General features: G+C 37.2%; 1 protein-coding gene across 7 annotated transcripts in view; it reads left to right on the top strand.

The window, feature by feature from the left end:
• The window catches only part of sns (sticks and stones), a 266,845-nt gene that overhangs the window by 190,998 nt on the left and 57,397 nt on the right, over positions 1–18,450 (top strand). For all 7 annotated transcript variants that reach the window (XM_089073093.1, XM_089073091.1, XM_089073092.1 and 4 more), the window contains exons 2-3: positions 563–706; positions 2,528–2,701. In XM_089073093.1, the coding sequence (XP_088929219.1) occupies positions 563–706; positions 2,528–2,701 (318 nt within the window). The remainder of the gene's footprint in view (positions 1–562; positions 707–2,527; positions 2,702–18,450) is intronic.

Raw genomic sequence — 18,450 nt, 5'->3', positions numbered from 1 at the left:
ACAACCTGGGGCTTTGAAGAGCACACTGCAATTTTTTGCACTGTTCGGGATTGTATAAAAATCTGAAAAAATTCTCGTATATCCGTAAAACCTTTAATAACAAGTTTTTGCCATAGAAGTTTTTTTCAAATGGAGATACCGAATCCCAGATATGTACTGAAGGAATCGATTGTGCCTTCAAATTTGCTTATCACAATTATTTGTATAAAATACGCAATAAATTAACAAACATATATATATACATATATAAAGGAAATTGTTACTTTTATATTTCCGTATAAAATAAAACGTTCGCCGAAATATACATCGTAAAATCGGTCGTTGACTTGCAAAACTTCTTCAAGTGGATAGATAAATATAAATCTTACGAAGACGACTTCTGCAGGGAGAAAACGTGGTGTAAACGTAATTTTATAGTCTATGGCACATCACCCTACTTCGCTTTATCCTATCGAGCGAGTAAAACGCCCGCAAAGCTGCGGCACGCGGAAACACGCGAGCTTATCGCCCCTCCGGGAGGCACAGCTTCCGAACTAAAATCATCTTTATCTTTCTGTTACAGGCGACACCGCACAATATTTTCGGATTAGGCCGAGCAACAGCTCCGTGCTGGAAGGCGGTGAGGTGATAATTCCTTGTGAAGTGGGCAATCGTGTCGGTACCGTTCAATGGGTCAAAGATGGATTTGCTTATGTCATACAGCCAAGTGAGTACAATACGTTGAAATATAAATTATCGCGATTTTTTATTTTTTTTTTCCTCAAATATCGTCTTTCAGAGAAGCTCTACAAATTCACGTCTATATTTGACGCGAAAATATTTTCTCAATCAAAAAGACGTGTTAGCGATAATTATGAAATATTTGAAATAAATTTTAGAATTATTAATAGTAATATATTATTTTTCCTACATTTTTTCACTTATTTTTTGTAAAACTACATTTCCAGATTCAGCGGGGTCTAATTTAAGATTTATTGAACGATCGTTATTTTCCGATTTTCTCTCTCACCGCCTTAATTGAGCGTCAATTACCTATCAGGGAAAACTGATTAGACCAGTTTTTGCCTGGCATTAACGCCAATTTAAATCATGAACAACATAAAATATGGAAATGGAAAATTATGATAAAGACCACCAATTTATATATATATTTTTTTAAGAAAACATGATTTTATAATGGGAAACTTCTCACACGTAAACCATAAACGTAAATTTTGCATATCGTTTACAGCGATTTTAATTTAAAGCTATTTTTTATTTTGATATTTTTTTTTTGTGAAACAAAATTTATCTTCCTTTACACCCCACGTTGGGTTCCAATAAATCCACTTGAAAAAAGAATTATGCGAAAAGTTGTTGCAATATAAATGTATCGATGATAATCAAGATAAAATGCATAGAGAGCAAACCATGCATGTTAAATTCGATAAAGACAGATAATCCTGTGTTGCACAATTAACGCCTCGGGAAAACTCGTTCGTGTCTAAATCCACCAATTAAAACCGCGTACAAAAGCTGCTTATATTTTTAATAGGAAATTGGGTTTTCGCTTTACGCGGGATTGTTTTACACGGGAATTTTCGAAAATACATTAACGCACTAATCAAGAACGACCGATGTTACCGATGTTGTTTTCTACTTCATCCCCGGATTTACGTCACCGTATACGTTACGATTACACGCAGCCCACAATTGGACATCTACGCAATGTGATTTTGCACTTTGTTTCGCGTTAAATTTTAACTTAGTAACCTATTAAACTGATTATTTTTGTTAAAGAAAATCTAATCTAAGGATAAATTTTTTTTTATAAAAACTTATGCATAAAAGAGAAACATTAAACGAATCAATACAAAATTTGTTATCTTGTTAAATTATTAATTTAAAAGTGTAAAGTTTTAAATTTTTAGATATACCAATCTATTTACCGGTATATATATTCAGTAAACTTTTAATTTATAATTGAATAGTTTAAACATGAGCAAATATTTAATATTTGATTTTAATTTCCAGAGCATTTAAGATTAACTAATTCTTGTGTGCGTTAAAAAAAAATCTGACATGAATAAAATATAGAAGTAAAATGGACAAGAGAGGATTTAAAAATTTACTATCCCCATGTTATATGTTTTACGTATATGTACGAGGACTTTTACGATCTTACTTAAGAAACGTAGCAACATTGTGGATTTATTATTTAAACTCCTCTGCAAAGAGGAGCCTCGTTCGAGAGCGAACGGACTAGCGACTAGCGAGCGGTTAATTACTCGGCGGTCTCATCGACTTCCGGCTATCGTAATCGCATCGTTTTTGCCGAGAGTGCTCGCATACGTGGCCGAATAAGCGCGTAATAAACGGAGCTAAAATTAAAGCCGAGACATTAATCGCGTATCCGTTTGTTGTGAATTACGACGTTCCTTAGCCGCGAGAAAGTTAAAACCAATCGGTTGACTTTATCGATCAGTCGTTGCCCAAGAACGCGCAGAAGTATAACTCGACGCATAACGATTTCTGATGAATGTTACAGACGGTGAAATCGTGGGCCATCCCAGGCTGAAATTGATCGGCGATCAGGACGCCGGTATTTTCAACCTGAGAATCATCGACGCGTCTCTGACCGACGACGGCGAGTATCAGTGTCAAGTTGGACAGTACGTGCGAGTCAAGCCAATTCGCGCCAGCGCCCATCTGATCGTCACCTGTAAGCATAAATTACACGCGAATTGAGAGTTTAATCCAGACCTGTTCAAAGCGAAGAAGAAAAAGGCGAGTTGTTGAAAGCGATTTTTTTTTTAATTTCGTCCACACAGTCATTCATGTCGCACTATCTCCTTTGATGATAGAATTGATTTACATGGCGTGAATATAGTCTTTTTTCTCTTCTCCGAAATATAGTGATTGTATTTAAATGATGATTTACAATTTCGCCTCTTTTTTCTCATTTTTTTGGTCATTCTGCAAAGTGGTAAAAAAATGCCGGATTTGGACAGGTCCGATTTGACTCTTTCGCCACTCTTTCGCCGAAGAAGCCAATAGTTTAACAACTGTAAATGCATCTAAAAAAATATTTACGACAATTAAAAATACATGACACTATTTTATTTTCAATCAGACTAAACGTTACGAAGATTGTTTTCGGATAAAAAAAAATTTTGGACGCGAAAGGATTGAACTATTTTGCTTTAATTTTAATCTTTTAAAATCCTCCTTGTATTAAAAGTAATTTTATTTTTAACTTATGAATTAATTAATTTAGCTTATGCGTGAGTATCATGAGATTTCACACACTTTATTTATTGAGAACAAATCCATTTGTTTCTTTAAACGTAAGATGACTATCGAGGATAATGAAATATCTATTTTAAGAGATCGCAGCGGAATCGCAAAATTTGAAAGATAAAAGAAACCGACTGTCGTGCGAACATTGTATGATAATTAAAATTTTCCGAGCGTAACTCGCGACGCTTCTCGGCAATCCGGGAAAATTCCAACAGCAGGATACGAAAAATACTTGCTCCTGCTTGGGAATAATCGTGGTCGAGTCGTTGCGACGATAGCTCCGTACGGACGTGGTACTTAAAATGCAAAGCGTGCCGTAACTCGAATTACAAACTCACGATCTCGAAACCGTGCTTAAAGTTAATTTACGCGGTTGTACGGGCGTTACGTTGTGTCGCCTCGCGAAAGGGCGACTTTCGGGTTCTGCGAGGACGGTTGGATCACACTGACGATGACATTTGTTGGCCCGAGCGGTACCGGCGGTTTCCGCACCATCGACAATGTCTCTCGTCTTCCTCTCTCCTCCTCCTCTTCTCTCTCTCTCTCTCTCTCTCTCTCTCTCTCTCTCTCTCTCTCTCTCTCTCTCTCTCTCTCTCTCTCTCTTACTTTAGTCAGTGAATTATGCAGAGGTTATTAAGCGCGACAATATGCATTCGTCACACGACAGACTTCCATGCAAAACTAGTTTCGCGAAACGAAGCTAGTTTTCGCACGCGCGCGCGACCTTTCCGGCGCGACGGTAAACGCTGCGGAACGACACGCTCGGTTTTGAGGGACAACGGTTTATGGCACCGGGAATCTGCGGGATCGCGGTCCATCGTCGGAACCATCCATCGACCGCCGCTATTCTTCCCGCTCCTCGTGCGTGCATTCGCCGAATTTCGTAGTAGTGTATCGCGACCGCACGCCTCGCCCACTATGACCGGAATGCAATAGTGCGTTCGCGAGTGCATTGCAAAGCTAATTCCGCGACTGCTTCCGGCGCATCAGCGGTTCCGATGACAAACGGTTCGCTCGCAAAATGGATTTTTCCTTCGCGCTTTGCGAAAAACGAGAACGCTCGCGAGTTCGCTTTTCGACCGGCACTGATCCTTACCCGAGATTTTTCTTCGGGGTGCAACAAAATTACATTTTTTTTTTTTTTTTTTTTCATTTTTACGTTTGGAAAAATGCAACTGGCTACTATTGTAAACTGTCGGCCAATTTATATATCTGCACAATTTACATCTTTTATTTTTATGATTATGTTAAGGGAGATAAGAGGCATGAATTTTGTCGGTGTTATTGAGAAAATCACCATGTCTAATTATCCATGTCTATTAATTATATAATATAATTTCATTATCTTTTCATTATCTTTTCATAAATAAACATATTTTTCACAATAAATAAAAAGTAAAATTTTTCTTTGTTTCACTCTAATTTTATCTTAAATATATGACATAAATAAAAATATGTTACGCAATCAGATCTATCTATTAAATATCGTATCTTAATCTACTCTGTCTTATCCACTTTAAAGCAACTTGATTTATGAGATGTAATATTAATCTAGCTATACTAATTTGCTGTCGTGTGTAATTTGACATGTCTGCTAAATATTTGATATGTCATTATCTCAGATTAGCTTTCAAATAAGTATTTAATAAAACAATTTTCAAGAAAAGTATCATTATAAGCAATACATATAATATTCAAAAGGGAAAAGATTTTTAATTCATTTCCTATTTTTTCTGACTCTTTTGAATAAATTTAATTAAATAGAAATCGTATAAAATACAATATATTTAAAAATCAGTTGTATGCAATTTTGTAAGCTTTTTAAATTAAATGTTTTTGCAATCAAATTTTTGTTTTTCGAATTGCATTGCATTGTTTTCTACATCAATTCTAGTCGCAATGAAATAGTCTACAACTTAGAATATCTTTTCCACGCGAGTACACCTTTACTCGTGTAGGAAGCGGAAGCACCGTTAAAATGATATTATCCCTTAATGTGCAGCCCCTTCGTGCTCGATGATAAGTCGTGGTTTCGCACCTGCGCCAGGCTTTTAATAAAACGGCCAACGCGGACACGGGCACATTACTAAGTCGTCATATCCGTCAAATCAATCTTCCTCGCGTTGCACACGCCCGCGTTCATTACCGCTCGCGTGTGTACCGGTGACGCTGAAAATACGCGGTAGACAACATCGACGATAATCCACGCCGCGGGGTCAAATGGATCATCGGCGAAAATCGCGCGCGCGTGCACAAATCTCGAACGATCGTTAACGAGCGACATCGAGCCGGTAAATTCTCACGCCCGGATTGCGCCTATTTTGTAAACGCGCGCGCGAGTGTGTTTTTCACGGAAAAGCCCGTGTGTTCCTCCCCTTTTCCTCTCCCTCGGCATATATATATATATATATATATATATACGCGCACATCGCACAAACGCAGGATCAATCTGCGCCGTTAATTACGCGCGTAACGGTATTTTCCCGATCCCGCACCGGTAAACGGATATAATTGTATTTCGCTTTACTCTATCGATACCCCGTGTCGTCGTCATATTTCCTCTGCCTTAATAATTCAAATCGATTTCTCGTTTGTTTCCACGTTAGCCGTTGCGCCGCTATTAAGCGCTATTAAATAGCGACGTTATTCTGTCACGGGCAGACTTACAGGCATCGAGCGTAACACGTTTCGTGAAAATAATTGTCAGAGAAAAGGTCTTTGACCTTCCGTCGTTTTGTGCAGCGAGAATGAAATGCATTTAACGGATAAAATTAGAGTCGACAGCACGTCGATATCACGGCAGAAATGTCTGATCGATTTTACAACGCTTGTGAAAATTCGAATGAATCGCGTCAATTAGCGAGGTCAAGAGGAAAATAAGATATTTAGAATGTTAAGAAATTTATCGACAAATCATATCGACACACGACGAGATTGACTGGTGTTACAAATCATTCGCTAGGAACAAGTTCATTAATAACAGCTTAGATTCGAGTATATTCTTTTGATTAAGTATTTTCTCTCTCGACAGAAAGAGAAAACAATTTTGCTGAAGTCTCTAAAAATTTAGTTACAAATTTAGATAGAAAATTTGAAAATAACTTTACTGGGTCAACAAAATAATTATGCGGTATCGAGATAATTACACATAATATTATTAAATATTAATAATGCTGTCGAAATGTTTAATATTTTAACAAGCAATTTAAACGTCCTATATAATTATTTTGAATACGCTTAAAAGATATCGATATCGAGAGAAAAATAATTGAAATGTTTCGGCTTAGCCAACTCGAAAACGATATCCATCAATCATGTCTTATTAATTATTATGAAATTGTAACAGGTCTTTCTACTTCGAAACGACAATATATGCAAACGATGAGAAAATAAATGGTGTACGCACACATGCTACAATATCATTTGACACTCCTCTTTCCCGACTGCGGCTTGGAAGTGTTCTCATGTACATGATTATTTCGCGAAAGAGACTATTGGGACACGCGTAATACGACCGCCAGCATTGTTCGTTCTTAAATGAAACGACACTGTGTGTGCACGTTTACGTGTGTTCTCGCAAGATAGGCGCGAATTCTCCGTTTCACATCTTAACAAGGTGGTTATGGCCGCTTTCTTTTACATAACAACGATACTAGATATCTTTAATTATTCGAAAGTATCGTCGATGGCATAAACGCGCGAATGCTAGACTAAGTCGAACTGTAACTTTAATTAGCGCGGAGAAACAGAAAGACAATCGAGATTACCATTAATTCATTATTATTATTATTATTATTATTATTATTATTATTATTATTATCACTTGCATAAATCTGTAATTATTTCATAAATATTTTCCTTTTTAATATGAAAATATACGAATGATTAGATTTAATATGAAACAAAATATATCTAGATGATATATTTGCGTGACTTCTCCTAAGAAAATAATGAATTAAATATTTATTCACAGAAATGTCACTGCGTAATGAGACCCTTTTTCATATTTCACGATAGAAATTTCACGGAAACGTTTTCATCGTTTACTGCCAGGGTGGCAGGTCTCGGATTCCCGATGACGCCGGGAAGATCCTCCGACTTATCTTGGAAAAAAGCTCACGTATCTCTCTAGGCATTCTCGTACGAATTCGCGGCGTGATACGCAAAGAATGAGGAAGGAGGGACAAGGCAGGACAAATAAAAATGTCCGAGCACGAGGGGACATTTCTTACGATCCAACGAGCAAATAATGAAGGAGTTGCGGGAAAACTGGGATGAACGAAAGTAGTATATATGTATATGTACAGAGTAAGACGCCGTTGCTTTATTAAAAATAGCGGACCAAAGGCTCCCGATGAGACATTTAATCTTCCGGCCGACATTAAAAAAGCACCCGGCAACGGTTAACTTTCAGTGGCGTCATTTAATACGGCGAAAAGTTCCTCGCGATTTCACCTCAACTTTCGATGTATATTTTTTTTTTCTTTTTTTTCTTTTGGGCTAAAAAATAATTTCACCGCATTCCCGTTTGACCGCGTTGTGCACTTTCCTCAAATTAAGATTTTGCAAAATTGCTATTTGAAAGTGTTCTCTCCCGGCTCTTCTCTTCTTTTTCACTCTTTATTTACCGTCCTACTTTTTTGCATTTGTAATTGCGCGTACTTTTTTTTTTTTTTCAAATGCTAATTGCATGTTTTTAATTAGGATCTTTCTCCTCGTGGAAATTTTGTTTCAATTATTTTTTACTTACAATCAATCATCGTCGCTTGTTCTCTCGATGGATATCATTGTTTCCTGCATAATTCTATTAAGGAGAGTCTGCTTTGTATTTTTTAAAAAAGTTAACTATTAACTTAACACGGTTTACATCGAGCGAGACGTTATTTAGCAAGATGACAAAATGCATTTCCGATTATACAGATTTCAGATTACATGTGCATTCAATTCAATGATTCATTACAGACTGGCTTGCATTTCTACAATACAATTTACGTATCGGTTAGTTAATTCGTTGCCGGGTAACAATTATATAAATGTCATTCAATACGCACTACAATTGCTCGCAACAATACCATTGTAAACAGGATAATTTCCAGGTAATCCAAGTTGCGTTTACTGATTGATATTTACATATTCGGTCTTGCAAAATGAATCCTAGAACATGACAAAACACCTGTTTAATAAAACAGCTTCTGCCGCATTGAGCCAATTATCGTATGCGAACAATATTGCGGACGCCTGACGTAAACGTCAGTAAACGGATATCGATGGTATCCTCAATGTGAAAAGAAAATTTCACGTAAGTGTAAGGCGCGCTTATCTCTTTTTAATTTGAAAAAGAGATTATTTATACAGAGTAATCGATATCCGTATCTGCCTATCCATGCATTATTTATTCGACAAGTTTAGGTATGACGACATGTCTCTCACACGATTTTCTTTTCGAGTTCTTGTACATGTTTTTTTTACCGAGGGAGGACATGTGCGTATCACGACCGCGACGATGAGAGAGAGAGAGAGAGAGAGAGAGAGAACGAGAAATCGAATTTCATAAATTATTCGCCCGTGGAAACGCGAAGTGGAGTCGCCTCAGCCTGTCGCTTTTTCTCTCTGAAGCAACTTTGCGCGCACTGGACCGTCCTGTCGCTCCTCTTTTCACATTCGAGACACGTATAAGTCGGGGGCGGATATTCCGGGCTAGCTCCCCTGAATCGTTCACGGCCAAAGGACCACGTGTGCGCCCTTTGCCGGCGACGTACGAATATGTATACATATGCATGCGTCGGCGAGCAATGTGGCACACGTTTTGTATGTATGTATGTTGGAGAATTGAAAAAGCCATGGGAGAGCTCGCCGCGCTCGTGGAAGGTGTATAAAATTTTCATGGGAAGGAAAGTTTGTTTGTGTGCTCGGAAAGATCACGCGTGATTGTCGTTTATCTCCACCGGTGTTGTATCCTCCACCGATTGTATATAAATTGTACAAAATACATGCACGTACGGTTTCGGAATATTTTTTGCAAAATTTTTCGAATAAAGAGATTTATATGCATTATAAAGGAGAGCATTTTTCGCTGTATACCGGGCAGTCCGCCGTAACTTTTTGTGCGCAAAACTCGATTATTTTTTTTTTTTTTTTTTTTTTTTTAACTGGATTACCATCCGCGTTCAACGATCGCGAGACGAATGAATTCGAAAAGTGCGAGTCAAACATTTTTCGCAAACAAAAGGGTACACCGCTCGAACGGCGCCGCTTCTGTCCACGATTTTTATTCGGTAAAAAAAGCACGATATAAAAAATATTTCCTGTGCCTTCGAGGATTACGGGCGTCGTGCCGTCTCACGGAACATGCGCGCGGTTCCTGAAAACGCGCGTTTTCGTTATCGTCGTTGCTTACGTGCCATTTCGCCGTGCCCGACTCCCTCGTTTTCGACATATCGCGCATCCTGATCGATACCGCGTCACGTTTCTATCTGCTATTTATAAAAGGGGCCAGAGGGGCGCATCCGTCGAAATCGCTCGAATGTACGCCTGTATCAACGGCATCCCCGTTCGCGTTTCTCCTCGTTGCCTTTTTTCGTCACCCTCACCCCCGAAAGATCAGCCTCGCTCGTTCTCTCTATTTTTCGCCACCTTATCCACCCCCTTATCCTTCTCGAATATGCAGTTAAGCGACTGATGCTGTTCGAGCGTACAGCGTACAGTCCGTACGCGGCGGTAAAATGGTGTCGCGCAGCTTCACGAGTGGCATTTATTTCGCTTTGCGCAAAGGAAAAGCTCCGCGCGCCGCGCCGCCTCCTCTACCTTACACCCTACATCCAAGACCATCCGCTTCTCTCCATTACCCTTCCTCACCCCCGGTGGGTATATACATTATTCTCGCCGCCTGGTCGCCTCCTATCGTTGTCCTTTTCTGTCTCGCCACGGACGGCTTAACGGTAAAAATGAGACTTATAAGACGATCCGGCAAAGAAAAATACTTTCTTACCGAGGACCGAGGCGCCGCGAATAAATCCCCAGTCACAAATGACGAAGATAAGAATGACACGTAAACGAAATGTAGCAATGGAATATAAGCAGAGAGCTATATAAGAGGATGGATATATGAGAATTCGATTCAGTATGGATGCCAGTTTATGTCATCTGTATTATTAATTCTCGACGGGAAAGCAAGTGTCTTTTTCAGAGATAGGTGTGCACGCGTGGGTGTATATATATATATATATATAAAAAGAAAATTTTATACGAACTAAATTGTATATGGAATAATTGATCAATTATTAAAATTTTCGTTAAATTTTCATTAATGAACGATCATGTGATTTGTATACAATATTTAAAATTTTCTGTTAATAATGCGTACTTGTCTTATTAATAGATTGCTATTATTTGATCGATATATTTATCAATTTATAAAAGCTCTTCACCATTCTCGCAAATTTTAATGAACGGTCCTCCTTTTTTGCACGTTTTAAATTTAAACATTTGTTATTTTTTCATACATTTTTTCATATATATTTTTACAAAAATATAATATAAGATTAAATATAAAAACACATGTTATCAAATAAAATATAATTTATATTATAACAAAAATAAAATAAAACTTAAATGCAAAATACAATAGAATATTATGTAACATAATACAGTTATAAAATTTGTTAATAAAATTGAATTTCGTTACAGAAAAATATAAATGTCTGTAGATATTTTATAAATGTCTACACGAAATAACAATTTATATTATATCGATCTTTTTTATTATTTTCTATTATAAAAAATATAAAAAAATATTAAAAAAAAATATTTTCTAATATTAAAAAAATAAGTCGCACGAAATATATGTATATTTCGATAAAGACTCGTTATTTTATTTACGAATCATGCAGATTAATAATCATTATTTATTGCAGTAATCGTAAGATATGATTATTATTTTTTGTCGTGTCTTGAGGATTAATATGATGATAAACTTAGCAGCGTGTAACCCTACCTGTTCGTTCAAGTGTCTAGATGAAAGATAGTGCGATGAGCTGTGACGTGCAACAGCGTAAAAAATAAACAAGACTATGTGCCAACCGATTTATTATCAAAACGTTGCTTTCATTTTATCATTAATGACCGACATACTTTCGCAAATGTATTTCAAATGTATAAATCTTGCGAAGTACATTAAATAATAGATTTTTCCGTAAAATTCGATTCATTTGATTACTTCATTTTATTATTTCGTATTACTCTGTGCCAAAATTCAATATAGAAATGATAAATAAATTACGTTTATATCGGAATTCAAAGCGCGAAAGACATTTTTTTTAAAAAGAACTGCCTTTGGAAAATCATAAAAATCATATGTAAAATGACGATTATTATCAAAAAATATCTAGCAAAACATTTCGCTATTCTAACAATCAATTTGAACATCTTACGCAATTATTTTGACGATCTAACGACATTATTTTCAAATCTGGCTGAATTTTTCAGATACTTTAGCAGGACTGTTCTTTCCGTGTACTTCCAGAATCGATGATGCTAGACATTGTGTTTCTAACAAGTGTACAAACGAAGCTAAACGCGATGGATGCTCTCCCTCTACGAGGGGGGAGAGAGAGAGAAAGAGAGAGAGAGAGAGAGAGAGAGAGAGAGAGAGAAAGGCAAAGAGGGAGTTCTCTATTCGTTGATAATTAACTTTGCAAAACGTCGGCGTTACGCACGAAGGGCGCATCGCCGTTAATGCCGATGATGCCTGACAGCAGACGCGGCCTGGCATAACGCGATTGTGTGTACACACACGCCGCGTGCCGTGTTTCCACGCGTGTGCCGCGATGCCACCGTGCGCACGCAAATGCAATTCTGTGCTTATCACCGCCGGCGGATATAATTGAAGCAGCGCGAAAGAGATAATTTGACAAACGAGCGAGTACGCGATAAAATTAAGCGCGGGAGCGATGAATGCCGGGATGTGTGACGCAACGGTTTGCAGCTGAAGAAGGCTAATGTCGCGCGACGCGCGATGAATAATTCACCGTGTATGTGTTGTCGTCGGAGCTCTCTCGCGATTAATCGGTCATAAGACCGATACGCGCGTACGGATTTATCGGAGAAAATTCTCAGACGGCCGCGTGAAAAGTACAAATACGCGCCTTCCCTCGTAATTTGTACGCGCGTTTCTGTACACGCGAGCCGAGATCGTTTTCGCGATTTTCACGAGCGGATTGTTACGTCAGTTTGAACTGATTTTTTTTTTTTCTTCTTAGCGCGAATTTGCGTCATTCGCGTCATTCGCAACCTGTTGAACTTGGTAATGAGAGTTTTGGGAATTACCCAAAAGCGGGGTAGTTACCTCATCCGTTTGTACATCCCTCGTCGTTTCGTTTATCGGAACGCTTTAAATTTCAGTGCAAAAATTTTAAAAATTATCATTCGGATTATCAAGATGAAGGAAACGAACGAAGATGAACTCTCATATCGCGGTCGTTTACTTCATACGATGTCGCGATCGTTATCATCGTTAACAATATCACGTGCTATTTTTCCTCGTTTATGACTCGTGACATACTGATCCTATTTCTCGCGATGAAATATATGGGTGATGTATATATTCGCAAATTTAAATGGGTTTTAAGAAACAGCATGAAAGACGCGGGTGAGCAAGGTAACTGGAACCTGAATATGAACTTGAATAACGATATCGCGAGCGCCACGGGGTGCTTGCTCTTAATGCAAAAATTATTATCGACGATATTACCTAACGCTAATGATGAAACTCTAGTTTCCGACATACTAGAAGAGAAGGTAACTCGCGATGTCGGCGGATGATAGATGAATAATGGCGTAGGTATCAGAATTTCAGATGCTTTAAAATACAATTTAATCGCGATAATTTTAATTGATCAATCTCTATCCCTTTCTCCGTTATAATCCCACAGCGATTAGGCATTTGTAATCGCCTATTAAATTTTTTTAATCCTTTTATTAACGAGAAAAAAAATTGAAAAATTCGTTTTGACGTAATTATTTTAAAGCGATTTTTCATAATTTCAAATTTATTTGAGAAACGTGTATTACGTTTATAGAACGCCAACAGAGAGAAATGAGATATATGAACTGAGCGTTAATGAAAATGAAAGAAAAATGAAACAGGCTCCGATCAGAAGCATTCTGCCTGAAAGGTTGAAAGAGGAGTCTCTTCTCTGCTACGCCGCTGAACAAGAAAAATATTCTCGAATCGCGAGTTGCCTGTGGCATCAATGAACCCCGACGACACCGGCGGCAGCTGGTGTAACGCGGTTGCGTACGTTCCATTTACATCGGCTTGCATTTTCGCAAGGGACGGGGGTCGCACGCGGTGCCCGTCGCCGTCGCCGGTGGAGATAATTGAAAAAATGTCGAATGATTGAAATTCGTGGGAGCGACGATAGTCGCCGCCGCGGAAGGCAAGCAGGTACGTTAAATGGGCGGCATGAATAAACGCGAAGCATATGCAAAATTAACCGAAGCGGAATTTAAAATCGAAAATTCTGGAGAGCTCTAATTAAGTCAGGGGAAATCGATACACAGATTGAATAATGATCCTATGATGCCGAATGACTCTTTTGTGATAAAGCATCCTCGACTTTTTGCGTTTGCAGAACGCATGAATGGGAATAATATCGTATTTATATCTTATACAAAATGAATATCCAAATTTATGCGATAAATCTAATCGAATTTAATGAAGATATTATCATCGTTTCGATAATCTGCCTGATAGGAAACATATGCGAATATGCATCATCCATATGTTTAAATAATTACGATTTAACAAAAATCTAATTCTACCTAATTCTCTGTCGCATTAATTCCTATCTAATCCTATTCTATTTGATTATTAATAATTAATATCATCGAATATTCATATATTATTCGATATGCTGATTATCAAGCAACGGAAAGATAATATATATATTCTTTTATTCAGAAAATACATATTATTGACTGCCAAAGATTCCCAAGATGCCCCGACAAATTGTGCGGAAGACGGATAATTAGAAATTTGCCAAACGATGCAACTTGTTGCCACCGCTGACAATTCAATTGTTGTTTACAAGAGAAGCAAGTTTGAGCTTAAACTTAAGACGCGCCCAGACGGATATAAAGCGCCGTAATTAATTCCGAAGTTCTCCAGATTTAATGCGTCTAAAAGCGCGACGGGACGTATCAGGTGATCCACCACAGTGGATACGACGGTAGTTGCGGAAATGATCTCCCTCCCCCTCCCTCCCCCTCTTTCACCCATCTCTCTCTCCCTCTGTGTCTATTACTCGGTTCCTCTCTGGGATGTAATGAAACCGGTGGCGTGGTTCTACGGCAAATTCCCTAGTGGGGATCTAGCAACGCCTGCCGCATGCGATGCATTGGTGCATCGAGTCTGTCTGGATCAGTGATCACGCGCCAGCCAATGTTGCAGGGAGGCATTGTATTATCGCGTATTACAAACCAACTCTCTCAAACGCAGCATCTCGAAAAACGTATTTTCCTCTCGCCGTTCTCCGGGACTTTTGCATTAGCGAAACTTAAACTAAATTTAAATTCGCAATTTGAATGTCACGGAATGTATGTATGTCACTTAACATGAAAAAATTAAACATGAAACTTAAATATGTAACAGACGAATTGGTACATTTGTCCTTTTAAATTTTAATCGGCAAATGAACAATTTGATGATTGAATACCGAGGTAAATAATGTTGGTGATTCGAAAATCATAGTGTGTATACCTTTTCTTTCCCGTTCATAATGCAACAAAAGAGTTCGATATATGAAAGAACACTTCAATACCAAACTAAAGCCACGTTGGCGAGTTTTGCACTATAATATTACTGTAATATCCGATGTAATCATCCGCACCTCGCGACATCCCATACATTTCTCACCATTTCTCGCCATTTCTCATCAGTCTACGAAGTAGACGTTGTAACCATCACTTAAAATATTGGCTTTTGATCAATAGACATTAGTAATCTATTTTTTTCTAGCACTTATTTCTAATAAAATTGTTTATCTTTAATTCTCTTTTAAAACAGTCTTATTGATAAAAAATAGTTTATATATTTTATCTATCGTGAGAAAATAATATTTGTATTCTGTTAATATGATTGATACGAACGATCAGTGTTTATGTATGAGAGATATTTTAAATCTAGAATTTTTAAACTAGAATTAGAGATAAAGTTTTTTTTCATTGTAGAAAAACTCGCGTCTCCTCTTATTTGCATTTCTGAAGTTTAATATTTTAACGTGATTTAATTTCTTTTAATAATCAACTCGACTTTCTTTATATTAGACTTACTCTTATTTGATTTCTTTTTTCTTTTTTTTTCTTTTTTTAATAAAGAATTGGATATCGGCGTGGAGTTCTTGCTATTATGTAACTATTATGTATTATGATTATGAAAGCTACGATTTCAAATGATAAGCTAAGTTAAAGGATTTTCTTTTGAAACAGGCAAGTTCATTTTATCAAAGTAACCTATGTGGTACAAAGCTAGCTACATTAATTGCACTTAGGTAATTAAGTCTCTGATTAATTTCTCAGTGAACAAAGGTCGAATGCGCATTAGGTATACATCTGCAGAATAAAGCTCCACCATTGATATATCTTTCTATGAAATTTTTCATATACTCTCCAGGTTCTTTCAGCCACAAGCTTCCACGGCCAAACAATTTTTCCTTAGCGAAAATGTCGGGAGAGATCATTATTTATCGCACACAAACACTTCCCTGATTTTCAAGATTATACATCTTTGTAAGTCTCGAATTAAAGTTCTACGAAAGTTAAGTTCCTTTGAAATTAACTGAAGAATATGATTTTGATCATCTATTTTCTCCTTTGAAGCTTAGTTTTCCAGAAGATCCCTATTTTCAATCGTTAATTACTTGAAAACCGTAGGTTTCTCGACACATTTTCATTGAAAAAAAATTTATCTGCCAAAAAGTCTACAATGGAAAGGTATCCCGATGATTTTCAAACCATCCTGAAAACGCGAATATTAAAAATACAAAACTGGAAATTAAAACTCACATCTTTTAATATAATTTTTTTCTAACAGATTGTACATATTGCTTTTATAAAATTACGCAGCTGTAAACTAATGTTACATCAATTTCGTTATGTTTTCACAAATTTATTGTAATTTCAAAGCTGGAAATGTTTTATTAACAACATATTTATAAAATCATTATATATTATTTTAATGTGACGTGTAATATTTATTCATCAGAGAATATATTATACATTACAAAACTAAAATTGTCAAAATGTATTATTTGAAATCATAAATAACGTAATTATATTATTCACGTATTTTATATATACTTTCAACTCCAGATGTTTGCCCGTATTTCAATCTGGCAGTATCCAGCATCAAAGCAGGATCAAAATGCTTAACGCAGGGGGTTACCGAGTCTAATTGAAAGAAACCTGGGCAACGCGAATCGGAGCGGAGATTTAAGCGGAGTATGTGGCGGCCATATAAACCAGCAGACAACACAGTAGGGAACGGCAATAAGTGGAGCCGGTGAGAATTATGGTCCGACAAAGAAGGGAGGAAGCAAAAAGCGAGACGGGAAAGCCGCGATATTCCGCCGATGTCTCTCACGGACCTTACTACCTCCTTTCATTCGCGCTCGATGTGTCCTTTGTTGCTTTCCTCGCCCACCCGTCCGGCAATCCCTTCGTGAGTAAAATTTCTCGTAAAAACTCATCGTATATATCGCGGGGCTTTCTGGCGCCGACCGAGGAGAAGAATAGAACAATGCGGGATGTGCGCAAACGAATATTAAAAGTGCACGGATTCAAGCTGGCTTCTCACACAGTAAGCTGTCAGCTGTTATCACGTCAAACTTTCAAGTACACCGCTGCATGCGGTTCGTAGGGAATTTTAAATTATAGCCCTTCGATTATTGTATACCGTATTAATCGCTGGAAGGTGCGTTCGAATAGTTTTTTCGAAATTTTTCGGGATGTAAAAAATTGCCACAAATTGTTTCATAAATTTTGCATTTTGCTGTTAGCATATATTTTTTGATTTCAGAAATTTCAGATTTTTTTAGCATACTATTAGTATCGTAATTTTAGGAATATTTTCGATATTTTAAATTTTTATGTGATTCCTTCATTTTGCCACTGATAATACTTTTAAACTATGCATTTAACACTAACATTTGATTGCAAGTAACAATTTTATTTACTCGCGGTTAGATTAAAAACACAATCTCTCTTTTTTACGTTAAAGTTTTAATCATGTGTTTAAAATAATTTTACATGAAATTTTGCTACATCTACGATAATTTAATTTAACTGAAATCTAATGCAAGCTGCTAGTTAACCTTGAGTTAGATATTAATCCAGGAATTACTAACTGCAATTAAGCTAATATAACTCAGTCTATATTGGCGTAATCGATCCTTGAAGCTTAATGCACACGCATTTCCGCGTTACCCACATCGATCTTGAGGAGTTGTTTTTACCGATTAATAGCTCGTTCTCCGTAATTGAGAAACCCACCATTACAAGGTGGTCTATCTATTGACCATCCGACTTCAGGTCGATGGATCACCTCAAATTCTCAGACTGCGCAATTCTCAATTAAGGAAAGTGTCCATTACAACGATCTAGCGTCACTCAAATTACATTACTCGCGATGGCTGATCATTCAAATATAGCATCGCATTAATGATAGTTCACAATTTCCAATTAATCGTAAAAGAAACTCTCACGGAGATTCTATATTCGAGAAGAACAAAATTTCGAAGAAGGTAACAAATGGAAGTAAAAAATTCGAGAAATATTTTAACGAAATTGTTTGTAACTCGTTGTTACATCAGCATTCGTCGTGTAATTTACATCTAAATTATATAGGCTATTATATAGGCTATATATTATCTGTATCAACTTTTGTTATCGTTGCGATTACTGAGGCATGAATAAATCAAAGAGAGACATAACGTCACGATTGAACTTTGCCGGAGTTCATATGTTGGGTCTTCGATCCGACATGGGGAACAAATTTGCAGCGCGGCGGATAAGCGATCGTCAGCATGATACTGTCTTTCCTCTCCACCCATAAACAGAGTCGTGCGATCGTTCACATGGGCAGGTGAAGAAGAAGAAGAGTAACGGTTGCTCGTG

The sequence above is a fragment of the Pogonomyrmex barbatus genome, unplaced genomic scaffold, assembly GCF_055798465.1.
Source record: "Pogonomyrmex barbatus isolate J1 unplaced genomic scaffold, ASM5579846v1 scaffold14, whole genome shotgun sequence".
Taxonomy (NCBI): domain Eukaryota; kingdom Metazoa; phylum Arthropoda; class Insecta; order Hymenoptera; family Formicidae; genus Pogonomyrmex; species Pogonomyrmex barbatus.
The sequence above is the reverse complement of the archived record's forward strand: the minus strand, read 5'-3'. Positions and strand labels throughout refer to the sequence as shown.